This window comes from Poecilia formosa, unplaced genomic scaffold, assembly GCF_000485575.1.
Source record: "Poecilia formosa unplaced genomic scaffold, Poecilia_formosa-5.1.2 Scaffold405, whole genome shotgun sequence".
Taxonomy (NCBI): domain Eukaryota; kingdom Metazoa; phylum Chordata; class Actinopteri; order Cyprinodontiformes; family Poeciliidae; genus Poecilia; species Poecilia formosa.
This window is the reverse complement of record NW_006800344.1, coordinates 51,197-77,752: the sequence shown is the minus strand read 5'-3', so window position 1 is coordinate 77,752 and position 26,556 is coordinate 51,197. Positions and strand designations below refer to the sequence as shown.

The window sequence follows — 26,556 nt, the reverse complement described above, 5'->3', positions numbered from 1 at the left end:
TTGTGCTTTTGCATAATGAATCTCACCTGTTCTTCTTTTTTTTTTCCCCAAACAGGTGGTCTGTCACTTGCGGTCGAGGGTCCCTCTAAGGCCGAGATCACCTGCAAGGACAACAAAGACGGCACCTGCACCGTGTCCTACCTGCCCACGGCTCCGGGAGACTACAACATCATCGTGAAGTTTGACAACAAGCACATTCCCGGCAGCCCCTTCACCGCTAAGATCACTGGTGAGGAAACGCTCCGTCCGTCTCGCAGGCAGACGCGAAAGTGAACGGCTGTAAACCAAATTCCGAAAGGAAGAAAAACATCTGAAGTTATCTTTTCTTTTCTTTTTCCTTCGAATGTCAGGGGACGACACCATCACCAGAACGTCCCAGCTCAACGTCGGCACGGCAGCCGACGTGTCCCTGAAGATCGCGGAGACTGATCTGAACTCCCTGACTGCCAGCATCAGAGCGCCGTCAGGCAACGAGGAGCCCTGCCTGCTCAAACGGCTGCCCAACAGACACCTCGGTGAGAACGAAACTCAGAGGGACGAAAACAGAACAGAGCATTTGTAAAGCGTTCAGTCGGCGGCGGGCAAAATGCTTCCCGATGAGATCTCGTTGTTCACCGAGTACGGAGGGACGAAGGTGTTTTCAGATTTTTATTTCTAACCAAATTCTAAAGCCATTTAATATTTTCATTTTCCACCTTGCCTCGGTTCGTCTCATAACATCCCAACACAAAGACGTTCATTGACGTTTGTAGTCGGTTACGAGGAAATGCCCCGTTTTTTTGTGTGTGTAATTTTTCTGTCTTGACTTCAATTCTTTTTTTTTTTTTTCTTTACTTTGATTATTTTGCAACAGGCATCTCTTTCACCCCGAAGGAGGTCGGCGAGCACGAGGTGAGCGTGAGGAAAAATGGGATGCACGTGGCCAACAGCCCTTTCAAAATAATGGTCGGCCAGTCGGAGATTGGCGAAGCCAGCCGAGTGAAGGCCTTCGGGAAAGGCCTGGTGGAGGCGCACACTTTCGAAATGGCCGAATTCTTCGTGGACACGAGGAACGCTGGTAGGCTCTCGGCGTCCCGACCGTTTGGCCCGCAGGTCGGGACGAAACACGGCTCTGATCGCTTGTTCCGGTTTGTGCGCAAGGCTACGGCGGTTTGGCGCTGTCCATCGAGGGTCCGAGCAAAGTGGACATAAACTGCGAAGACGTGGAGGACGGGACGTGCAGGGTGACCTACTGCCCCACAGAACCTGGGAGCTACATCGTCAACATCAAGTTTGCTGAAAAGCACATCCCAGGTTGGAATAAATGATACTGTGGGGGGAAAAATGAAAGGGAAAAGAAGTTTGAATAGAAGAAAATTGAACAAAAAAAAAAAGCAAAACTAACTACTTAGACCAGCATCTTATACATTTTCTTCAAATAAAAAAACCCCTCTGTGTTTCCTGCAGGAAGTCCTTTCACAGTGAAGGTGACCGGAGAAGGGAGGATTAAGGAGAGCATTACCAGGAAGAGACAGGCTTCCTCCATCGCCTCAGTGGGCAGCACTTGCGGCCTCAACCTCAAGATCCCAGGTGAGCACATCAGACAGCCAGAAAACCCTCGCAGAGCGGCGGTGGAGCGCTTTAGACTAAATGAGGCCAGCACCGCACACACACACAGGCACGCACACTTCCATCGGTATGCTCACCGCCGCTTCTTTTCCGCAGGAAACTGGTTCCAGATGGTTTCCGCTCAGGAGAGGCTAACCAGGACGTTCACCCGCAGCAGCCACACATACACTCGCACGGAGCGCACAGAGATCAGCAAGACCCGCGGCGGGGAGACCAAGAGGGAGGTGCGCGTGGAGGAGAGCACCCAGGTGGGAGGAGGAGGCGGAGGGAGCCCCTTCAGAGACGTGTTCGGAGACTTTCTGGGCAGGGAGAGCCTCAGCAGCTTCGCCGGCATCGCCGCCAGGCCCGAGCGTGAGTCGGACTTTGATCGAGCCGCACTGTTCGGTGTGGAAAACCTCGACCTAACCTGTTTTGGTGTGACCCCGGCAGCAGCCGAGAGCGGCTCGCAGGCCATGACGGCGCAGGTGACGAGCCCCAGCGGGAAGACGGTGGACGCGGACATCATGGACGGAGGAAGCAGCACGTACAGCGTCCGCTTCATCCCGCAGGAGATCGGACCCCACACCGTGAACGTCAAGTACAGGGGCCAGCATGTGCCGGGGAGCCCCTTCCAGTTCACCGTGGGGCCGATGGGCGAGGGCGGCGCCCACAAGGTCCGCGCGGGAGGTCCAGGCCTGGAGAGAGGCGTGGCCGGAGCGCCGAGTAAGACAGAAATGATGTCAGATCCTTACAGAAGGGCAGCTCAGTCATTTGAAAGAGTGATACGATTCAAACTTTTAGTTCTTGCTCAAAGATAGAAAAAAAATTAACTTTTCTGAAAAAAAAAAAAAATTGTAATGCAAAGGAAGCATTGAATGCAGGTACTCTCTGATACTACAGGATACTTTACATTACTGATATAAGAATTCTTTATCACATTTTCCTTCCACCTAACTTTTCCTGTGTAGGCCTTGATAAACAGCCAGATAACAACGCAGTTGCCTAATATGGCTTGTTCTCCTTGTGAAGTTATAAAAAGGTTTTCTTGTTGGTTTTACGCAATATTCAATTTTTCTGAGACACTGAATTTTGGCGTGAGCCGTAATTATCAAAATGAGCCGAAGCAGACGCTCAAAATCCAGCGTCCTTCGCGTAAACGAATGTGTACGGGCTGCTCCTTTAGAAATGAAGTCATCGGAACAAACGAGTCCATCAGTAACATTCTGTGCAGCCGTTTCATTTTCGACAGACGTTTCAGACGTCACTTCTTCTCCGTCTCGCCCGCTCCAGCCGAATTCAGCATCTGGACCCGCGAGGCCGGCGCCGGTGGGCTCTCCATCGCCGTGGAAGGCCCCAGCAAGGCGGAGATCTCCTTCGAGGACAGGAAAGACGGCTCCTGCGGCGTCTCGTACGTGGTGAAGGAGCCAGGTGAGGACTTCCCCCAGCGCAAGGCTGTTTATTTCTGTCTCCTAACCAGTCGGCTCTCCAGCTGTTCTCCCTCCGCTTCCCCGCGGTTCACTTGATTGTGAAAGTAAATAACATGTCTGCTTCCCCAGGTGACTACGAGGTGTCAATCAAATTCAACAACGAACACATCCCTGACAGCCCGTTCATCGTTCCGATCGCTACGCTGTCAGACGAGGCCCGCAGGCTCACTGTGACGAGCCTTCAGGTGGGTGCACACACACACACACACACGCTGGCGATAAAAATCAAATTAATTCTCAGCACATAAAACATACACATATACAAAATATAAGAGGCGAGCAGCAGATGGTGAGTGTGATTTGTGGCGGATATTTCCGTCTCGTAGCTCTTTGCCCTTGAAGTGTAATTGAGCGCCAGCGTTGGAGCGGTCTGCATGACTGTAACGCTGCGACGCTGGCTGGCGATGAAGGGCTGGATTAACTGTCCCTCGCTAATGTGGGGCAATACAAGCTGTGCTATGTGGGCCCGCCGTCAGTTTTTACGCGTCTCTCTCGGAGCGGCGGATAAAGACACCTTTACGAGTTTACAGCCATCGCAGAGGAGCGTTTTTGTTTTATCTGCTAACGTAAAGCTAAAAGCAACGTTTTTAGGGATCTGAGTGACACTAAGAGCCAGCTGAAGTGTCCTAAGCGAGGGGGCTGTCTGTGGCCCGGTTGGAGCCGTTGTTCTCGCTTTAGGGGGGGTAACGCTTCGCTGTAAACTTTTTTCTTTTCTGCCTCTCTCGTACCCGATAACTCGGTCTGGGCTATTTCAGAGCTTTTACAGGTTGTGTCCCCCTCCAGGTGTGGCCACAGTCGCTCCCTACGAGAGCCTCACATGCAGTTGTCACGGACATGAACGACATATATTGACTTTGGATTTTCTCTTCCAGGCCAGATTGTAGCTTTTGTGGTGAGAGGATTACTGAAAAGGAAGGAAAACGTTAACAGTTGACCGCGAATAATTTGCAAAGTAGTAGAAGAAGAAAGTGAGGAAAAAGTGGTCAGCTTCAGCGTGGACGGCGACGCTGGCGTTCCAGCCGCTTTCGATCACCTCGACTAGAGCCTAGGTGGTTTCTGGGCAGATCCTGAACATTACGAGCAGTTCTCTGTGGTCGGGGAAGGATTTGGGTCAGGTGCCTGACACTCGAACGCAGCTCGGCATTTCTAACAGGACCAAAATCCCAAACACAAGTCAAAAATAGCTTTGGAGGGCTTACATTAAGCTTCCTAAATGGCCTCCTCAAAGCCCAGAGCTCAAACCCGTTGAAAATTAATGGACCGTGATTAAAAGTGGGACTCGTGCCAGGAAACAAACCAATTTTTAAAGTAAGCGCTGATGAGAAGAGCAGGCAAATTTCCAGCAAAAATTGTTCCCAGAAGCTTGTTGATGGCTACAAAATGAAATGTGTGGCTTCTCCACAGCTAGATATCAAATGCCCGAAATTAGTTTGTTTGGTGACGATGCCTGTAAATTTAGGTTGTGTTCATCTGTTTTTTTGGGGGGTTTTTTTCCTCTAGGAGAAGGACTTGAAAGTAAATCAGGAGGCCTCCTTCATGGTGCAGCGCAACGGGGCCCGAGGTGCGGTCGACGCCAAAGTTCACACGCCCTCCGGATCATCTGAGGAGTGCTACGTCAGCGATCTGGACGGGGGTACGGAGCGAGATACCCGGATGATCGTATTTAGACCAACAGGGAGAACATCATTGCAGGAGGAGTGGTTTTCACTTTTGTTTTCCCTCTTTTCTCTTTTTAAGACAAAAGCGCAATCCGTTTCATTCCACGCGAGAACGGCGTTCACTCCATCGACGTCAAGTTCAACGGGTGCCACATTCCCGGAAGCCCCTTCAACGTGCGAGTGGGCGATCCGGGTCTGATCGCCGATCCTGGGATGGTGACGGCCCACGGAGCCGGGCTGCTGGGAGGAACCACAGGCACGTCCCACACACATGCACACACACACACACACACACACAGACCGCTCACGTGTCGGTGTGTGTTTACGTTCAGCAAATGAGGAGCTATATTTAAGATAAGGGTGTCCAAAGTGCGGCCCGGGGACCGTCAGTGGGTGCTTGGCTGACAACAGGTGGTTGATGCAGATGGAGATTTTTTTTTTTTTAATCAGAGCAAAATTATTATTGACAAATAAATGTTTTCTACAATGGGAAATATTAAGTACAACACAAAGTATTTAATAAATATGTTTGTTTGTTGTTGTTTTTTTTACTTTAAAATAGGACCACGCTTATAAACTGACTTCAACTTGGGCTTCATAAAACCCAAATTTGCTTCTATATGGTTTATTAAACCTCTCTTAGTACAGAAAGCACTTTTAAAGAGAGTGAAGGTCTGTTGTTATTGCTGAGCGTAGGCAGACTTTTTTTTTTTTCATCTGAGCCCAAAAGAATGTGAAGACTGGATGGCTTTCTGTTAAGTAACACGAAAAACTCTGAGTTTTGGATCTACAGTGATTTGAATTTTCCTTTCCTACAAAAACACAAAAAGATAATTTTTTGTCATTTTAGACTTTTTTTTTTTTTTTTTTTTTTGGTCCGCCTGTATGTTTGACTCGGCGATTTTGGCGCCACCGTATTAAGGCCTGCCCTCCGTCCCTACAGGTGTGCCTTCGGAGTTCGTGGTCAACACCTGCAACGCCGGCTCCGGCGCTCTGTCGGTCAACATCGACGGCCCTTCCAAGGTGAAGATGGACTGTCGAGAGTGTCCAGAAGGCTACAGGATCACCTACACGCCGATGGCGCCCGGCAACTATCTCATCACCATCAAATACGGCGGACCGCAGCACATAGTGGGCAGCCCCTTCAAAGCCAAAATCACAGGTCTGCGCGACAGTCACGCTCCCATCTGATCTGTGGATGACAAATGTCACCGTAATGAGACAAATGTTCTGCTGAAAAAAAGTGTGGAAGTTCTGGAAAGGGAAAAAAACCCAACAAAACAACGTTATGTAATGTGTGTCTCTGTGCTCCTATTTGATAAAAGCTGCCAGTCTTCTTGGCTGTAGCAGTTCATTTCCGTCAGTTTTTTTTTTTTTTTTAATGTGATTTAAAAAAAAAAAGATTCAAGTTGTGAAAGTTTATTTTATCCTTGAGTCATAATAAATATTTTTTTCAGGCCACTTTCTCTCACTTTTGTGAGAACTTCTCCCAGGTGCAGCTGCTTCTGCGCTCTCCTCGTTTCGCTGTCAATACCCAGTGGGTTATGTAACCGTGTCCAAACCACGACAGTTTTAGATAAGGTTTCTCTTTTTTTTCCCCCCTCTTTCTCTCTCTCCTCTCCCGCAGGCGCCCGGCTGTCAGGGGGACACAGCCTCCATGAGACCTCCTCCGTTTTGGTCGAAACTGTCACCAAGACCTCCAAAGTCGGCGGCGCCTACAGCTCGTCTTCCTCCGCCACCTCAGCCAAACTGACGTGCGACGCCAGCAAGGTGGTTTGTCGCGGAGCGGGGCTGTCCAAGGCTTTGGTCGGGCAGAAAAATAACTTCACTGTTGACTGCAGCAAAGCAGGTGAGGAGAGGATAAATTTAGGAAGTATCGGAAAATTGTCCACACATGCCAAGCGTGAAGAATTTCCGTCTGCTTGGATGCATTGGCGACCAACGGCCGCCGTGATCATTAAAGATGCCATCCGGGAGCGTTATTCTTCTCACTGACATACAGTCAGAGTAAAAAAACACTTCAGTACATGAGTGTTAAAGTTTTGACTTCCTCTGCATGGTTTTACAAAATTCAGTTTTGCAAAAGAAAACTGGAAAAATAAAATAAAATCTGCTCTGTATGTATTTGGGTTGATGACGTCACAAGAGGCGCAAGAATTGAGCTGATCTGTAAAACATTAAGTGACTTTCGACAGATTTCAACCTGGATTTGCGATTTTAGGAGCATTTGAGCTGCACAAACTTTAACTTTACATTTCTGAGTCGGAATTTGACTCAAGTGTTTCCAGGTTTTTCTGAAATCCATGAAGGGTTTTCACATTTAGCTCAAAGCGTTTTGTTGCATCTATAAAAGGTGAAATATGTTTAAAAAAGCTGCAGATGTAGAGAAAGGGGAAAAACATGTATTAAGAACACACAAATAAACATTTGCCTTATGTGACGTCACCAGAAGCACTTGCCCGTGGGAGCTTGTTTTCGGAAAGTGTCGACTTTGTCTCGATTTAATAAGCATTTACAACAAATGACCAAAACGATAAGAAAACTTACTATAACTTATAGTTCTCAGGTTTGTGAAAAGAGTCAAGCTGGTAGCTTTAAATCTCTATTTATTTTCCCCCTCTCTCTGTCCAGGTACCAACATGCTGATGGTGGGCGTGCACGGACCCCTGGCGCCGTGTGAGGAGGTTTACGTCAAACACATGGGCAACAAGCTGTACAACGTCACCTACACCGTCAAGGACAAGGGCAGTTATACCGTCATTGTCAAATGGGGCGACGATAATGTCCCGGGGAGCCCCTACAAAGTGACTGTACCTTAAAAAAAAAAAAAACAACAAAAAAAAATCACTGCCAAATGCAAACCATTTTCTCTCCTCCACTCCTTTCTGATCATCTGCGAAACGACGGTCAAGCTTCTTCGGGTCTTCATGCGTGAAGCACAAGAAAAATCTCTGCTTGCAGCTTTACTGGTGGTTGAATATCAAATGTGCCAAAGTTTTTTTTTTGTTTGTTTGTTTATTTCATGTACTTCAGAAGTCGAGTAATGCACTCGAAATGTAGCTGTGCATCCACATTTGCAGGAATGTAGCCGGTCCAGACTTCCTTAGAGGGCTTGAGTGAAGCTTGTTTAATAAAATGTTCTCCGTCTCGACAAAATGCAGTCGCTAAGAGACGCTGGAGTTATTGAAGGTATTAAGTGTGATGTTAATGTGGTTTTTGTATGGTTTAAGAATGAAAGATTGATTTTTTGTTGTTGTTGTTATTAACCTTTTTTGGTAAGTCTCTGAAGACCTAATAAAGATTTGTTTACTAACTTTCCTGACAAATGCGACTGAAGTTATTGTGTGATTAAGTCCAGGATTGGCAGACCACTCCTCATAAAATGTGGGTTTTTATAATTAATTAAGCTAACTGTAAGCATATAATCAGAGCTGCTGCTGAAATCACACTTATGTGTCAAAGTTCAAAGTAAATCGAGCTGAAGAGCTACGGTAAGACGTGTATGCACTCTGTCCAATCAGACAGAGCTTCTGGTATTTTGCAAAGAGCAATTGGCAAAAATGTTTTGTCCTTTAGATGTGCAAAACTCAGACCATCAAATGCCTTGCATCTGTAAAGGTGGCGCTTCAAAGTACTGATTTGGTATTGACTGAATACATACACATAAGCTTTTTTTCTTTAAAATAACGTGAACAATTTTGAAAACCGTGAATCATTTCTTTTTTGTCGCGTCACAACAGGATTAAGAAAACAGAGGCTGTTTCGTAACAGCTCTGTTCAAACTAAAACTGAATTACAAAATAGTCTACTTACTAACTTGGCAACGTCTGTACGCAAATGCGCTGACATTTATTTAAGGGTATCAGAGTAAAGGGGGCTAAACAGAAATACGCCACACTTTTCAGTTTTCGTTCGGTTAAAATGTACAATTTATAATTTTTCTCCCACCTACCGCTAATGTGTGTTCATTTTATGAGCACACGTCAAAGTGAACGAGACCGACAAATGTGAAAAACGTAAAGGTGTGTGTGAAGGGCTTTGCAGAACGCTGTGTGTGTGTGTGTGTGTAGCTACACTCTGCAGGCTGAACTCTGTGCCAGTCGCTGAGCCTCCAGCAGCTCCTCATCCATCTTTAATTCTCCTCCACCACTGGATGTTGCATTATGAACAGGAGCTCACCGAGATTATTTCTCTCGGCCGTTTTGATTTATAATCATGTCCAGATGCAATCACAAGATGGCAGCATACTCAAGCTCACATCTGTATATATGCCTAAACACAAATCTCCATTGTTCCCGTTGAAGACGAACTACGCCGCCGCCGCCAGCCAGCACACAGGGGAGCCGACGAAGAGCAGAAACCAGGGGGCATAGGCCTCCGTTGTATGTGTAATTAATCCTGTTGGATCGCAAACGAAACAAGTGGTTTCTGTTGCGGCGCCCCTCACAAAGGGGGAAGGGACCCTGCTGAGGCACAAACCAACCAAAAAGAAGAAGGAGGAGGAGGAGGAGGGTGGAGCAGCCCTGCGTCTCTGTCTGTGTGTGTAGTCGCTCTATGACCTACGTGCGTATGTGTGTTTCTCTCTGTCCTCTGCGTTGTTTTCAGGCCCGAGTCCCACAGTGAGTCAACCAAGCAGCCCCCGCACGGTGACACACTCCATGGGCACCAGTACCATTCTTCACAGAGAGGAGCCTATAATTAGGTGCTAATTTTCTCTGGTTCCTCTCTGACACGACGCTGGGGGCCATGGAGAGGCAGAGACAGGGAGAGCATGCCGGGTGCAATCTGACGAGCAGAGGCGAGGGCTGCAAACTCCAGCCGGACCATCTGGCCGAGGGGCTGGAGCCGCCTGATGCTGCGAGCGCTGAGGATGGAGACCCGGTTAGGGTCAGGGCCCCACCCACGTCCCAGTCTGTCCCCACACCCTCCCCTCCTGTCCTTCCGCAGCGGGACTCAGGCGTCTGTCCACTACAACATGTTTATCTCGCGCTGCTGCCAACTGAATCGTGGAGGATCCAGCTCCTCCCCTTGCAGGCAGCAGCCATCAAGCAGGCGAGATAAAGCAAAAAAAGAAAAAGAAAGAAAGGAGGAAGGAGGAGGAGGAGGGTGGAGGTGAGGAAGGGAAACAGTGAGAAAGATGGATTACAAGGATTTAAAGAATCCAGATGGAAGAATAGGATGTACATTCTCACACATCTAAGACGGGCTGAAAAGGGAACCTAAGAATCAATCAATCATTGCCCCAAATCCAGTTAGCACAAAAAAACGGAAAAGGAATCCTGAAGCTGTATGAACCGGGGCTTTTCTCTGAAAATCAACCCGACTCCTTTGAGGATGTGCAGTTTATCACTTACAGAACAACATGTCACGGTGAGTTTCTCTCTCCTCTTTATTTCAATCATGATAAAAATCTAGCCTCCCAAAAAACAAAACAAAAAAAATAAACAAGTTCCTTCTCACACACCTGCCTCTGGTGACATCACACAGGGCTTCATTTATCAGCTCAAGATAAGGCAAAAAGCATGAAGAAGAAGAAGAAATCAATCTTCTTCAGCCAACAAGAATAAAGCAGCACTAAGTTAATTTAGACTTGCGTTCCTGCTTTTATTTCAGTGCACTAATCTAACTGGGTTTCTTTTAAAGCAAGAAGCAGCAGGATGCTACAGGCAGCAAGCTAGCCAGCATCTTGCTCCTCTCTTTGGTCTACTAGATAGCCCTCCATCCTCCTGCATCAGGAATAACATGCGAGTGAACCAAGACTCACATTTTCAAGTGGACCAAAGTTTGAATGAGTTTTCCCACTTCAAATGGAAATAGCTCTGGCGCCCCTGGGCCCCTGCTACGCTAGTCCGGCTATCATTTTTAACCGAAACGTAATGTGTGCTGAATCCTCCTCGGGATTCCTGTGGGGGGAAAACCAAACTGAAATACCTTGTAATGTTTCATCACTACCTACTCCAGCTGTGAATGTAAAAGAAGATCCAAAGCATGGCTAAGTTAGTGCTAGGCTATTTTTTTTTTTTTTTTGACAAATAGCTGCAGCTCCAGTGTTTCTCTTTTTTTAATGCATTGGTTTCAGCCAAAAACTTAAATTAAAAAGAAACACAGTCAAAACAAAGAGATACATTGTGGAGAAACGTGTTAAAACAATTGCTCTGTTGTTGTCATGGTTTCCAGTAGAGAAAGTCACAGCTGACATGTTGGGCTAGTCAGTGGGCTTCTGTGTCATTGTTTTTAATTCACACCACCACAATATCAAATCATACATATAGGCAAACACACTCGCACTTCTGGACAGGTTTCGTGCAAATTCTCCATTTTAGTTATCAAAAATCTTGTTTGCTTGTGGAAGGGAGGCGCAAAAACAGAGCAGAGAGTCTCGGTTTTGTAAATTATCACAGAGTAAACAAGGTCTTAAAACGAGCCCCCCGTGTGCATGCACCTCCAAACTCAGCTCCAAGCATTGTCATCACTCAAGTAAACACCAGAGGTAAGAAGCAAGAAGAAAGAAAGAACAAAAAATACGATGTGAAAAATACCACTTGGCAGCAAGAAAGAGAGAAGCGGAGGTAAACTGAAGCATTTTGAGTTCAGACTCCAAGCAGCGCGAAATTACATAACTCTTAAGATTATGCAATCAGTGATTACGGGTGATGAAGATACATGGAAGCAAATCAGATAAAGTTAAAAGTTCTGCAGATGCTCATCGTCAGAGTCACGTTTTGCTTCTGTCATCATCGGCTCGTCCAGATCAGTTGGTGAGTTTGTTAACTTTACTTTTTTTTTGTTTTCTTCTCAGTGATGCGGTTTCTTTTAAAACTGAACAAACTCAAAGCAAACCAAATGAGCATTCAGTCTGTTTGCTGATCAGATGTTTCCCGTGGTGGAGAACCACAAAATACAAACACATGAAGATGATGTTATGTTCCACGTTCGTAGAAAACAGCGTCAATTTAAAAGTCTTATTAGTTTCTGTCTTGGTGCTATTTTAGGCACGATTACCTGAGAAGTACACTGGATGTACCGAAAAGATTTGAGAAGATGTCTTGAAAGTTGCGTTGGGCTTTACGCATCGTGAAAAAGACACGCTGCATTTCCTCTTAGTTTGTTTATTCCTCTACTACGTACATCTGGCTACGGGAGGGCGCTTGGCTCAAATCACGTTCCCACCATAAACAAACCACTTTCAAACGGTACAAAAGGAGGAGTCCAGGTACTGTTGTTTGGATCCCCAACCAGGTTAAGGTTGAATGCCCAGCAACTCAAACGTAAATAAAAGCTTTCTTGTCTACCATTTTGCATCCTAATGCCATCCAATTAGTTGCTTTCATGATGCCTTAAACCCAAATGCTCACAAAGCCAAGTTAGCACGTCTCATTTCAAAGGTTTTGCACACTGTAAAAATCCTGGACTGGAGTTTTTTTTTGTTTATTTTTACCTATGTACCCAGCTGTTTTACTCATCAGTAAACCACTAGACGGTATCTTCAACATTCAAAGCTTTTATTTTTGTGATTGAGCTGGTGAGTTGTTAAGGATTTTCCGCATTGCGATGTTTTTGTTTCTTACGTTTCCTTTAACCGACATCCTCGTGCTCTTTGGCCCAAACACACACACACACACAGTAAGAAATTGGGATCATATTAGCAGTAACATTGTGTTAAGGCATGCGTCTTTAAGCTTGTGAAGGCTGTGCTCTCAGGGCAAAAATCTTATTTTGTCGCTCGCCTCTATCATGCTGACTTGCTGCTCTCCATCCACTCCGCTCCAGCCTTCTTCCCGCCCTCTTTTCCCTGGGATTTAATTTTCCTCTCAGTCCTCAAATTCCAATCAATCTAAGCCTCTGCGGATGCAGTGCTTTGCATTCCGTCTCAGCGCCTCCCGTCACCTCGGGCTCTGTCCCGGGGTCTCCTTTTTACCTCTGACCTTTATCTGTCAGTGCAGCCCATCTCTTCAGTCCCTGCAGACTGTGTCGCAGCACGGCGGCATGTCACGAAGAGGATGGGGGTAAAAAAAAAAAAAGGGAACACTTCTGTGACTGAGCAAACAGACGAACGCGCAGACTAAATGAATGTTTGCACAAACAAATGGCCGCCCAGCAGGTTAATGAATGGACGTGCAGACAGGGAAGTAGGAGGGATTGCTGTACCAGGATTTCATCTGTTTAATTTCAAGCCCAAAGGCAGGAGGACATAATTGCTTCATGCATAGTTGATACAATGAATAATCAAACAAACACATTTGATCCTTTATGTTGAAGCATGCTCTTTGGATGCCGGAGGGTGAAGTTGGTTTTGCAGTGCTTTCCAAAAGAAAAAAAAGAAAAAAATACCCCTTGAACTCATTCAGGTTTCTGTCACGTTAAAAACGCAAACATTAATGTGTTTTGTCAGAATATCTTGCGATAAAAGAAGTGCGGTGAGCCACAGACGTCGTCCCTTTCAATCATTTGCTTTCAAAAATGACGTGATTGTTAAAAAAAAAAAAGAGAGAGAGTCCTGTGAGTGAGTTAATCTCAGCATAAACTCAGCTGTGAGAGCTTCAGAGGACCAAAGAACACAGCAGACGGGTCATGGATGCAGTTGTGGGGAAACTTAAAGCAAGGCCGAGTTTATAAAATCGTTTCCCTTAGAGTGATGTCCAATCCATAATAGTAATAATAATAATAAAAAAAAGATATAAAAGTACGGCACAACTGCAACCATACCGAGACAGCTGAGTCTACCTAAAGGCCAACAGGACAGGAGAGTATTATTCAGAGACGCCAACAGAGCCGGTGTAACTTTAAATGAGCTGAAGAAATTCACAGCTCTGGCAGAAGAATCCGACGACAGGACAACAATTAATCCTGGTTTTACAGGCTGGCAAATGGGAAGTTTTTCGTAAATGGATTTTTACTTCTGTGGCGCTTTATCGGGTCCAGAGGAGCCCAAAGTGCTTCACAATACATTCAGGCATTCACTCACACACACACACACACTGATGGTCACAAAAGCTGGACTGTAGCCACAGTAGTAGCTTGTGGCTGTGCCCCGTGGCTACACAGCCACAGCTGTACCCCGTGGCTACACTCCAGTAGCACAATCCAGCGACGCCACTGGACCCTCTGACCAACACCAGCAGGCAGGGAGGGTGAACTGTCTTGCCCAAGGGCACAATTACTGAGGCAGACTGAATGGAGATCAAACCAGAAACCCCCCGATTGCAGGACGAACTCCCACCACCTCGGTAGGAGTCCTCGATGAAACGAGGCCCGTTTATCAAAGTTTTGTACAAGTCCCGAGTAGGGACCACGGAAAGCACGAAAAGACGAGGTCATAACTGAAAAGTAAAACTTTTACATCACTCAGAAAATGTGATCCTAAACGGTTAAAGGAAAAGCGATCCTACGTTGACGCTTTTTCTTCAGGAGGGACAGAAAAGCTGTTTGCGGCAGAGGCATATAGATGAGACATGAAAAAGATTTTTGTTAGAGGTTGTAAAAGACTTGAGGCTGGGACAGAGGTCCACCTCCAGCAGCAGGTTAATGAACCCAAATGGAGGAGAAAACGGGTTGGAATTGTCTTTGCAGGGCTCAGTGTCTGCGTGTTGACGATTCATAACCAGATTCACGCAGGATGAGAAGGCCACGCTCAGTCCTGCGTTTGAAACAGGGACCAATGTTTGTTTTATTCATACAGAATAAGGATGAAATATTCATAATTGCGTTGTTCCACTATTCTTTACTCCGCGTGTCTTACTTCTCTTGCACAAAATCTTGATTAAAGATGAGGTGGACTGTAGCAGCAAATTGGCTCCCCTTGTGCGTGGGGCGCAACTCCCCGACCCCCCAAAAAAAACAAAACAAAAAAAACAAACAAAGAAAAACAATGCAAATGGATGAAAAGGTGTTTGGGGGGTGGGGGGCCAGACTCCCATCAGGCTTTGGCAGATTGTGTTCATGCAGCATGCAGACGCACCATGCGTGAAGCAGATCCGGTGCACCTCACACACCCGTTTGCTAAACACGCTGCACTATAGAGAGGGACGGATTTCAGTTGATGGAAGAGTCGAACGAGAGATGCATGCCAAAGACCCTCACTGCCTCCCCACCCTCAGACCCCCTGCACGGCATTTTTCACATGAGCAGCAATAAGTGTGCAGACATACACTAGATTAGACTCTTTCCTTCCCCCCCTCCCTCCCTTACAGAGACACACACACATATATATATAAAATCTTGACCCAGGCAGACGTATGAAAAGGAACAGCGTGATGTGAAATGGTTTGGCTTCATGAGGGTCTGCGACTACAGCAGCAGCAGCCTGCGGCAGGAGAAGAGAAAGCTGTCCTTCTGTGTGAGAAAAGGTGTGCTTGCTTGCACTTCCTTTGTGGAGCGGGCAGGGACGTGTCAGGGGCAAAGTCCCCACGTCTCCGTCTCTAATTGGAGCGTGTCCCTCTGCCCTGTCCCCGTCACACCGCGGCGCAGAGGCAGGATGCTGCGCTAATGCATGGCTCCCCCTGTGGAATGTCTCTTCAGGATGTGCCGGGCTGACGGCAGCACACGCTGAGGGTCCAGACTACAGATTAGAGGCAAATCAGTAGATTTGTTTGTCCCCGTCTAAAGCAGGGCAGGAGGTTCAAGGAGAGAGAGAGAGAGAAAGAGAGAGAGAGAAAGAGAGAGAGAGAGAGAGACATGCATACGCACACACAGAGGGGCCATATTTTGTGATGGAGGGCGACAGATGTGTGTTAGTGTGACTGATGTGTTCCGGGTGAGCAGGTACCGCTGGGTCACAGACACCTGGAGAAGGGAACATTAGGCCGTCCTGAGCGACGCCCGGGCATACCGATGCACCGATGCTGTGTTTGTTTTGATCAATGATCGAGCGGCAGAGCCAAAGGCGGCTCACTTTGGCGGTAACACCTTTAGAGAAGATTTAGGGGGGAAGATAACGACGTTGTAATTACCGGCTCTAAATCGGAACTGTAGGTACTCAATGAGCTATAAACAAGGTTGCTTCTACAGCCCTTGGGGTAATTGTTTCAGGAGCCCGCAACAGTTTGGTCCGGCGCTGGTGAAATTGGAAAAGGGTGGTATCCTGTAATTTTTCAGACCACTGAAGCGTGACCTGTGTGGTGGCTAGAAACTCAAGCCGATTTCAAATGGAGCCATAACTCTTTTTCTTTTCTCTTTTCTTTTTTTTGTTGTTTCCTTCTGCTGTAAGACTCAAAGTCGCATGCTCTCGGTCAGCTTTTAACCCGGCGAGATTATACGGTGTGTGGGGCCCCGTGGCTCATTGGGTAACTACCTGCACTGCATTTTATTTATTTTATTTATTTTATTTTTATTTTTTTACATTTCACCGTGTAAGCCAATTCCTATTAGAGAATATTAATGCAGTCACAGCCACAGAGCCTCATGCAAACTGTTGTGTTAGATCATGTGCACAGGTGGTTGAATCTGCAGCGCGTTCCAGCTTACAGGAATACAAGCCCATTTTGATGCAGCCTCGCACAAAAAAAAAAAAAAAAAAAAAAATGCCGTCTGTTAATATTAGCATAATGGGATTCAGCTCACACTCACAGAAACTCGCTTAATTCATCACCGCGTCAGGCCGGGGCTAAATAATGCTGCGGCCCCTTGAGCTTTGAAAGGGCGACACGATTCCAAATATTCCAGCGCCTGGCCAGACACGGAGCGCTGCGTGTAATTGCTGAATGTTAATGAAAGCGTGCGTGGGGGCTTGGCTCGGTGTCCAACATAAAGGATGGACTAACGTGGAGATGTGAACCAGTAGTTAGTTGCTGTGATCTTGCAGGGTTCTCTCATCTGCCCACATGAGCATCATGCAACAAAAAAAACAACAAAAAACAACCTCACAGTCAGTGTTGTTCCTGTGATCTTTGAAACTTTCAGTTTCATCCTCTCTTTGCTTTCTCTGCAATTACAGATAGATTTTTTATATTATTATTATTATTATTATTATTATTATTATTATTATTTCTCTTCATCTTTTGCATGTCTACACTCTTATTTTTTTTATTTTTTACCTTTTTCTTTGGAACATAGCCAGAACTTCTTGATAGCTGTTTATGAACCTTATTTGTTTTCTGCCATATTGGCACTGAATCACCAAACTGTTCCCACAAAACTGAGAGTATAAAAATCTCCCTGAAGGACATGAAACCACAAAACCTTTACAGCAATCACATCTACCTACCATAAAACCAACCTGGGTAGAAGACCCAAGAAGTTTCTCCCGTTCAGTCCCGCTGAAACTCCAGACCTTTGAACTTAGCACAATTTACGACAAACTGCCAAAACTTTTGCCTTTGCTTCCTCAGTCCTTGCAGAACCAGAAGAGCTTTCATCGAGGTTTCAGTTGCACTAACCGAACACCGAGGAAACGACAGTAAACGGGGCCGCTGCAGATGTTTTCATCGGCTGCTGCATGCAAATACGGTAAACATCACTGCCGTCTGTCTGTGAGAGACACAAGGTGGGCATATATTAAAAACACCCACGCCGAAGGGCATGCGGACACAAACGATTTCACGTTGGTCACATTAAAACGCACGCATCGCACACTCTGTCTCCTCGGCACGCTTTTAACCGCGATTAATAACGCTCACATTGCATCAAATCTCCAAAGTAGGCACCTCCGGATAACATATCACATTATCGTGTGTGTCCAGGCCACATTGGTTCTCAGTAAAAACCCACCGCTGTCCCTGGCAGTTTAATTAAGCACGTTTCCAATTATGCATAGAAAAAAAAAAGTAGCTTGCAGACGTTTCATCGACTTTTCTTAATATTCGACGCACATGAGAGACATCGTCACTCAGAAGAGCGAAGATTGTCGCGCTAAAGATTGGAGGACAAATCTGGCCGCAGAAGCTCTCGTCTCCGTCTGTCGCTAATCTTTTTAATGAAACTAAAGCTCTACGCCATATCTGGGATAGTATAATCGCTGCACTAAATAACACACAGTGACATTTATACAGCATATATGAGACGACGCTGTGCTAATAACAGTCGGTAAAGGGAGAGGAGGGCCTTGCAAGCATGTTAAATACATTTTTCCTACACTTTAATGTGATGATTTTTAACAATTTTCCGTGAAACCGGTTTTATTGCCGTGTTTACAAACATGGTTGATGTTAATGTGTGTTTAATGCTCAGTCTGGGCCCGAATTTAGCAGTAAACACTGATAACGCTGTTTTCTCTAAAACCGAGCAGCAAATGTTGGATTTTTATAAAAGTTTTTTTCTTCTTCTTTTTCTTTTTTGGTATTAATCTTAAAATTGACAGTGGACAAGTGTGGCTACAACAACTGCAATACTTTGGGCTTCTATTGACTTTCTCTTGTAAAACTTTCTCCCAACAGCACATCACGTCTGCCTGACCTGCAGTCACCTCTGTCCCACTTGGCGCTGATGTCATCTGACAAGGTGACGTCCTCTGGCCCGCCAGAATGCCGGACGCAGAGTACGGCTGAGCGGTCAAGAAGATTAGCTTTTATCAACTTTTCCTGAGAGTTTCTACCATCTTTTTTTTCAAAAGCATCAGAATATCCAAGAAAGATGAGGGGGAAAAAAGATTACAAGCATGCTTCCTGTTTGTTGACCACAAAGATACTTCATGCTTGTATTTAGTAACAAAAAGTGCATACTTAATGTTGTCTTGCGAAAGTGCTAAGGTCCCTTAGGTCTTCCCATTTCCATTTTGGACAAATACCTTGATATATTTTAAGGTTTTATTTGATATGCCATCATAAAGAAGAGCAGAATTTTTTGGGGGAAGAGAAATTATACATCCTCTTCCCTCTTTAATATTAATATCCTCTTTAATATTGGCTAATACTAGCACAACTAATATTGCTAATGTAGTTATTAGCACAACAATATTTTCCTTAGTTGTTGTGCTAGCAGTATTAGTTGTGCTAATATTGCTAATATGATATAATATATTAGCAATATTAGCACACCTACCTATTGTGCTACTAATAATATTAGCTAATATTAGCAATATTAGCACAACAATATTAGCTATTATAATATTAGCTAATATCAGCACAACAGGTAGCATAACAGGTAGTTGTCCTAATATCAGCTAATGTTAGCTAATATTAGCACAGTGTACTAATATTGCCTTTACAAAGGACTGACAAATTCATTCAAAAATAAAAATAATATACAACAAAGCAAAATAAGATAAAACAAATACATCAATAAGTAAGAAAAATAAATAATTTAGTTTTGAAGTTTGATACATACAAGGCATGTTGGACAGACCCAGTAAACATGTGACACACATTGTGTTACGATCTGTGTTTTCTATATAGTTATTTTGGGATTTTCTGTGTTTAGTCCTGTTTTCCTGAGTCTGGTGTTGTCCTGTCAGCCTTTGATTGTTCCCAGGTGATTACCCCATGTGTATTTAAGTCCACCTGTTGTCTCTGTCTTTTGTCCATCCTTGTCTATCGTTGCACGTTGAATGTCATTTGTCTGCCTGCCATCACAGTCGAACTGTAACGTCCTGTGTTGGTTTAGCTCTTTTTCAGTCCTCAGTTTTTCAGCTGCTACCGGTAATTAGCTGTGTGCTAACTCTCTGCTGTGCTTCCTGTTCTGGACTGTTGTTGAGCTTTCTTCATTAAATCCATCATCATCTTCATCACAACCTTCATTCTCACCACCACCATCCATACCCCATGACACATTGCCTTGGTCAGATGAGTCCAATTAAATTAAACTTGATGGTCTAAATACCCAAAGCTGTCGGTTGTGTGAAACTATCATTGCACTTGAACATCATGGACAGAGAAACTAGTAAAAGAGCCGGTGGGGAGATGGAAGCAGCAGAATCCTGGGATGTAATCTTTTAGACGCGAGGCTCGATGTTTTTGCTCGAACGGGGCCCGGGGTGAGCCCCTCCTTCTGCTTGCCTCCCCAAACTATTAAAAGCATGAAAGAAACTTGCAAGATTTGCAGCTGCAATTGCAGCAAAAGCAGTTAAAGTATTTTTCAAGGGCAGCTGAATGCAAACGCACGCCCCATTTTTCTCACTTTTAATCTGTAAACATGATTCACTTCCAGATATGAACTACATTGTGCAGGCCAATCGCAGCATGATCCCAATACATTTGCATCGAAGTCGAGGCTTTGCAGGGTGTCGGTGCTCATTCAGGGTTCTGGATTAGTTTGTAGGCTTTCTGGTTAGTACATCTGCATCAGCATTGCTCTGGAAGATGAGAACGGTTAAATGCAACGACCTTCTGGTTTTTAATACTGATGGATCCAGGCTGCTTCGCTCTTTAGGAGCAGATCCTCCTTACGATCACATTTTGGGTCGATTCAGTCAGTGATGAAACTCCTAACGGGCTAAACTGTGACATTACAGACCGATTCACAGACTCCATTAGTTGTGCAAAAACATTCTATTTCTGTCAAAGCTGGACAAACTGCTGATAAAAAAAGAAAAATGTTTGCAACTGTGCAGCAGACCTTATGTGTTCATAAACCGTAATGATTTATAGAGTACGGTTCTATTATAGAGAGTTTTACACTACTTTTCTCACACGGTCTCAATATTCAGTTAGGAAGTAAGTGTAAAAACCCCCTTTGGATCTCATGGCGGCAGCGCCGAGAGACCGTAAGTGCACGGGCTCCGTTGTCCTAATTGGCTCCAGCGGCTGCCCCTGTCATGGTGTAAAAGTTATGCCTAGTGAGACCCGACTCTGCTCATTTCCCTTTTTTTCTATTTAACTTTGGTTTACTCTTTTTAGAAATATTTTTTTTCCCCTCAAACCTCTATTTTAAAATGTAGCCCTGAGAGCTCCATATAAACAAACCGGCTTCGGGGAAAAAAAAAAAAATTAATTACAACTTAACACTAAGTGGATGGCAGCTTCTCTTGACAAGAAGTGAGAGAAATTGTCTCCAAGAGGCAGATAAAGGTGACCTATAAGAGACTTTTTAAGGTCTGTGTTTAAAACCCTTTGAGAATCCAACTCTTTTTTATTTTTTCTTCTTTTGCACATCTCGCAGATGGCTGACGAGATGGAGATCTTAGTAATTTGGATTCCACTTAAGTTCTGTGTCATGTTCCAGAATTGATTGCTGCAGACGAGTATAAAAAGGAAAGAGACCAGCTGTAGGTGAGAGCAATACGTTAAATCAGTCGATGCAAACAGAGAGTAGAATGTTACAGGACGCATAATAGGAAGATTTTTACGGCTTGGTTTTTGTTTTCTCCAAAAACTGTCCTTCAACCTTTAGTTAAGCTTTTTTTTTTTTCTGTTGCGTATTATACATTTCCGTGACATTCAGAAAACACCTTTCAAAATCCATCCTCCTTTATCCGCTCGCTGGCTATCTTTTTGCATCACCGGGAGCTCATAAATATTGGCTGTTGTTTCCCCAGGCTGAAAAAAAAAAAAGAAAAAAAAGCAAAACAAAATAAAAACAGAAAAACATCAAGAGTAAATCTGATAGTTTTTTTTTGTTTGTTTGTTTTTTTTTCCACCCCGTATTCTTTCAAAACTATTACAGAAACAAATGAAAAAGTTTCTGTCTGCCCCACAGCTCCAATCTATTCTCCAGATAAACCCGTTCACATCTACCTCTCTTAATCAGGAGGAAAGTAACTTCCCTTCATTCCTTCAGCATGGTGGTTGGGGTTTGTTCTCCTCTGGCCTGCAGCAGCAGCAGTCAGACACACATCAGACTACAGCAGCAGCAGCAGCAGCACACTTTTGTGTCCTGACACATTTCTGTCACAGACACAATTAATGCCTGAAGCAATGCTTTGTGGAGCCGGACCGCACAGGGCGCTCGCTCTTCCCCCACATGGACACAATGCAAGTACAGGTTTGCCTGTTGTCCTTCCCTGGACCACTTTCATAAGCTACAGCGGCCGTGCACAGAAAAGCCTAAATGTTGCGTTACTTCAAAGCATTGTGGGGCTATTTTGTGGTAAACCAACACAAACTAGTGCATAATTCTGCAGTGGATGGATATTATGGCTGAAAACATCTGATTAAAGTCTGAACTGTGTGGTGTGTATTTGTATTCAGTCCCCATTTTTCTCTGATGGCTTTAAAGACAATCCAGTCTGAATAATTGCCTTTTGGAAGTTTCCTAATTAGGAACTGAGATCAAAACGCATTCCTGTTGCGATAACAAATTTCGCTGGACGATAATTTGTCCCAGAAGTTACTGCGATAAATGATAATATTGTCATTTTACATGCATCATATTGCACTTTCAAGGAATATAACGTTAACAGCACAATAATGAAAGCAATCGCATGGATAAAATGAGACCAAACTTTAAAACTCCATGTGTGGCACTTTACTCTAAATCCACCATTTTGGAGGCAGAGCATGGTGGTGGCAGCATTATTCTCTGTGGATGCTTTAGGAATGGAGAAGACTGTTAAGGGCTAAAGGCTCTTCTTCTGGCAGAGCTGCCATCTTAATGCAGCCAGAACAGACATTCAATCAAGTGTTTTAGATCAAAGAATGTTCATGTCTTAGAATGGCCTAGTCAAAGTCGAGACCTAAATGTTTTTGGCATTTTTTTTTTTTTGGAAAGTTTTGAAAACTGGTGTTCACTCTGCCTAATCTGAGCTTAAGTTGTTTGGTAAATATTTCCGTCTGTAGATGTGGACTCCTTGGCATGTGTCACTTTTCAGATTTGTATTTCTGCAAAATGTTTAAACAAAAAAACACTATTTTGCATTGATCTGTGATGATTTTAAAGTGACAAAATGGCGTAGAAATACATTTGAAAGGTCCAGCCATTTATCCCGGTGGGATCTGACGTCCCTCCTGAGCTGCTCTCAGAGATGAGATCCAGACCTTTTCTGGCCGGCACTCAGCCTCTAAAGTACAACACTTTAAGATTTGAGCTGCCGATTCGGTCTCCGTTCCGCTCCGACGCTTTTCGGCTGCCAATGAGAAGGGCATTCACTTTATTTGTTTGTTTTGAAAGGTTCTGCTGAGTAGTGTTGTTTTGCAACAACAATTTTACAGATTCACAAAAAGTAATTTTGTTTTAAAGACCCCAGTCACACGAGCCAGATGACTTTATTACACACTTTAGGTTTGCAGCGTGATGATTCATCGGTTACAGACATTTAAATAACTTTTTTTTATTTTAACACAACATGGGAGGGGTTAGCGAGAGCTTACAATTATGCTATTATTCCCAGTGTGTCCTGTTAGGCTAAACATTTCAAATCCATCATAGAAGGCATAATTAATCCGGTTCACTTGAATGGGATAATAAACCCTGTGTAATACGCTTTACATGGAGGTGATTGGCAGCTTGTCTTCTAGCCTCTAGGTGAGCATTAGAAGGAGGCAGAGAGTGCGATGGGGATCACATGGGTGCTAATGCGTGTGCCCTTGCGAACACGTGCTGCCTGTGCGTTCGTGGCGGCGCAATTTGGTTTCGTCTGTTGTGATCCAGTCCCAGCTGTGTCTCATTAACGGCTGTCATTTTAATCCTCTTAGTCAAATCCCATAATTTTGTCCATCAACAAAAACACAAGCAACAGGGCGACGACAGAGTACCCAGCTACAGTCGTTCAGGAGGGGGAGGGTGGGGTGTGAGGCGGGGAGGCAAGTCAGGGCAGCGTCAACGGCAGCGCGGCTGCATCCAGACAGATGTTATGTAAAACGACCCCGCCGCTCTTTGAACCGTTTTGATGAGAGGCTACAGTTAATCTGACTTGGACTGTGCAGATTTCGAGGAAAAGCGTGGATTTTTGTCGGTCGTAGCTTTACTCTGCTCATCTGCGCGTCCTCCTGGGACGATGATGAGCAGTTTGGTTAAATTACACATCCTGCCTGCATCATTCTCCTCCCCACCCCTCCCCTCTAGCCCCCATTGCCCAGGGCGGCATTAAAAAAAAAAAAAGGGGCGGCATGTGAGCGCCATACAAAAAATTATAACCTATTTATTGGTTGGCTGCGTCCTGAAAAAAAAAAAAAAAAGAAGAAGTTATCTATTGCATTTATGCATGTATGGTCAAGGAGGAGTTGGTTGCCGCTGAGAATCCGGAGCCCAGACCGTCAGTCACTCAGCCTGGTCCACATGGGGTCAGGTTCAGTTTATCCCTCCCAGTTCAGCTGGACTCTCTGGACAAGGGTTAAAAGGAGGACACTCCTGTGGACGTTTGCATCGTCGAAGCAGCCGTGAAATGGAGAAGAGAAAAGGCTAATGGAGAGACACAGAGGAGCTGTTAGGGCGGGTGAACCACACCGATCCCCCCTGGGTGATTTTGGTGTGAATTCGGCTGAAAAATCTACGACAGATTCACAGACCGCCTTCTCTGTGGTCGATCGACTCTCTCTCCTCCTTCCACGATGGAAAGCTATTTTCTTCTCTTTCCTCACACTGACAGCTGGTGTGTGCTCGCCACCAACAACACTTCAGCTCAGACCAGCTCTATGTATAGATCCCTCTCATTGCAAACAGCTATTTTAGCACCTCCTGCATGCTAAGAATACACATGCAACATTCTGCCGTGCTTTATGCCTTATGCAAATGCCTCTTCCTTTGTTTGCAAATGAGATTTGGGAGTGCTGCAATGCACAGTTTCTTTGGAAAGAAAGAAAGAATAAAAACACTTGGTTTTCTTAGCGACGAGCAACCCAACAGGATTGTCCAAATGCCAAGCCGTCCCCTGAGAGGAATCGTGATGTACACAGAGCTTGTGGTTACTTTTAATTGTGACATTTATGAGATATAAGAGAGCAACATTTGTTCTCCCCTTCCCCCTGTGCCAAATCTGGCCAGCCGGGGGATTCTTTTTGTTCCATGAGAGCGAGTCGTCCATTAATTGTGAGTATAACCGGTGAATCGATCTGTCAGGTGGTATTTTCCCAAGCTGCAAATTAGTTTCCCTGGAAGCTGTTGGACTACGTCGGAGGGAGCTGCGGCGTGTCTGCACCCCGGGTATGGTAATTCCACACTGTGTTGCCACAGCTTCCCATGATGACTATAAAGTTCAAATAAACACATTGCAATTACCATCTTTTTCTTTTTTCTTTTTTTTTTCTTGCTCAGTGCATGGGTGCCTTTAGTGACTACCTCCACCAGGAGCTGGGACAAGCCTCACTGCCTCATTTTGCCTCGGTGTCATCCCAGGCTGCAAAACAAGATTAAATTGGTTCTGCTCAACTATTTGCTGTCAGGTAAAAGTGAACGGTTCAGCTTCAAAGCAGGAAGCCGCTCTGCGGCCAAACAAACACTTGAGCTTAACGGCCGGGGATTGTGGGATATGTGGAAACACGTAAACGTACACGTCTGCAGATACATAAAGTATTCATGCCTCCTGGATGTTTTCTTTTCTCCCCCATTTTCTCATGTTGGAACCGTTCACTTTTAGTGTTTCATTGGGATTTTTATCTGAAAGGGCAACAAAACGAAGCGATAATAGGTGTTTTGTCTCGATAAACATTTTGGTAAATGCCTCACTCATCGAGTCTTGGTCTGGACTTTGACTAGGACATTAGTTTTGCTGATTTGATAACCTCTGAAGACTGTTGGTTACATTTGATGTCATTTAGGGGTGCTACACTTTTCTGATTTTTATTTGTATACATTTACGTTACAATTGTACTCTTTGTCTGTCTATCATGTAGAATCAAAAAGAACAACAACAAAAACGCACTGAAGGAACTAATTTGGTACACTGATACTGAATTTAAAACAAATCTTTGGAAATGTTAAAACAAAATAACACATTTTTAAAAAAGTTCAAGCACTAGAGATGCTACTACTATGTTGAAATCAGTGTGCAAACATGCGCATGCTAAAGCCCACAGACCACACAGTTAAGCATTAGCCGAGTGTCAGAAGTCTGTCATTTCTCGTTCGGAGGACGTTAAGGCTTGGGCCGGATTTGCGACCTTTGTTGCGACTGTGAGGCGTGTTCCTCCCTCTTTGGAGAAGATGATTAATTTCTGTTATTTACATTAGCGCCCCGAAGGCTTCTCGGCAGGCCTCGCGCATTTGTCATTTCCTCTGCGCCGTTTTTCAAATGGAAATGAAATAGAATGTGCAGCCTCCTGGGTCTTCCTTACCGAGATTCTTTTAAGCAGGGAAGACACAAGAAAGACGAAGAAGAAAAAGAAGAAGGAAGAGGAAAAAAAAAAAGAGAGAGCCAGCTATTTGCTCATAATAAAACAGCCATGTCAACATGGTGCTGCAGCACACGTTCACACTGCAGTCTTTTGGCTCCAGTAAACAACACTCTCTCACCGTTCCTTCGCAGCTCCGGTTTAATTAGAGCTCTGATTGGACGAGCTTAGTCCATAAACCAGCCGTAACGCTGGTGCAGTTCAGCTGCAGATCTGCACCGCGTCTTAGATTCTCAACTCGACGGCGGCTTAAAGCCCCCCTGGCTGCAGAGCATCCCCAGATGTCTGTCTGTAAAACATTTCCCCCCCACACACATGCAGTGATCTCTCTCTCTCTCTCTCACCACACACACGCGCGTGCGTGCACACACATCGTAGTCAAACAACTTGTGAATTTCTGCTCTCCCCTGTTCTCACTTCCTCCTTCTCCTCTTCTCTCCTTGCAGTTCAGAGCTCGGTTCTTTTCACCTCTTGGGAGCATGGTGATGGAGTAAAAGAGAAGCGCGAGGAGGAAACGGGGAGTTAAAGGTAAAGTGGGGGAAAAAAAGACTAGTAGGTGTCCTGAGAGTGCAGCACATCCTCTGGGTGTCACTTTCTGCAGCCTAAGTAAAAAACAGCCTATTTACATACATCGTCTCCTAATGCACTCCCATTGCCCGCAAAATTGCAAAAAAAAAAAAAAAAACCCTG

The 26,556-nt window shown here is 44.9% G+C and overlaps 1 protein-coding gene across 4 annotated transcripts in view; it reads left to right on the top strand.

The window, feature by feature from the left end:
- The window catches only part of LOC103154890 (filamin-C-like), a 28,914-nt gene extending 20,856 nt beyond the window's left edge, over nucleotides 1-8,058 (top strand). For 3 of the 4 annotated variants that reach the window (XM_016663162.1, XM_016663161.1, XM_016663160.1), the window contains 14 exons: nucleotides 56-229; nucleotides 351-515; nucleotides 854-1,057; nucleotides 1,141-1,293; nucleotides 1,447-1,569; nucleotides 1,705-1,959; nucleotides 2,035-2,310; nucleotides 2,878-3,015; nucleotides 3,144-3,259; nucleotides 4,575-4,707; nucleotides 4,812-4,988; nucleotides 5,676-5,894; nucleotides 6,360-6,581; nucleotides 7,364-8,058. In XM_016663162.1, the coding sequence (XP_016518648.1) occupies nucleotides 56-229; nucleotides 351-515; nucleotides 854-1,057; nucleotides 1,141-1,293; nucleotides 1,447-1,569; nucleotides 1,705-1,959; nucleotides 2,035-2,310; nucleotides 2,878-3,015; nucleotides 3,144-3,259; nucleotides 4,575-4,707; nucleotides 4,812-4,988; nucleotides 5,676-5,894; nucleotides 6,360-6,581; nucleotides 7,364-7,551 (2,543 nt within the window). In that variant the 3' untranslated portion in view covers nucleotides 7,552-8,058. The remainder of the gene's footprint in view (nucleotides 1-55; nucleotides 230-350; nucleotides 516-853; nucleotides 1,058-1,140; nucleotides 1,294-1,446; nucleotides 1,570-1,704; nucleotides 1,960-2,034; nucleotides 2,311-2,877; nucleotides 3,016-3,143; nucleotides 3,260-4,574; nucleotides 4,708-4,811; nucleotides 4,989-5,675; nucleotides 5,895-6,359; nucleotides 6,582-7,363) is intronic. The other variant, XM_007576334.2, reaches the window with a different exon arrangement.
- The last annotated feature ends 18,498 nt before the right edge of the window (nucleotides 8,059-26,556 follow it).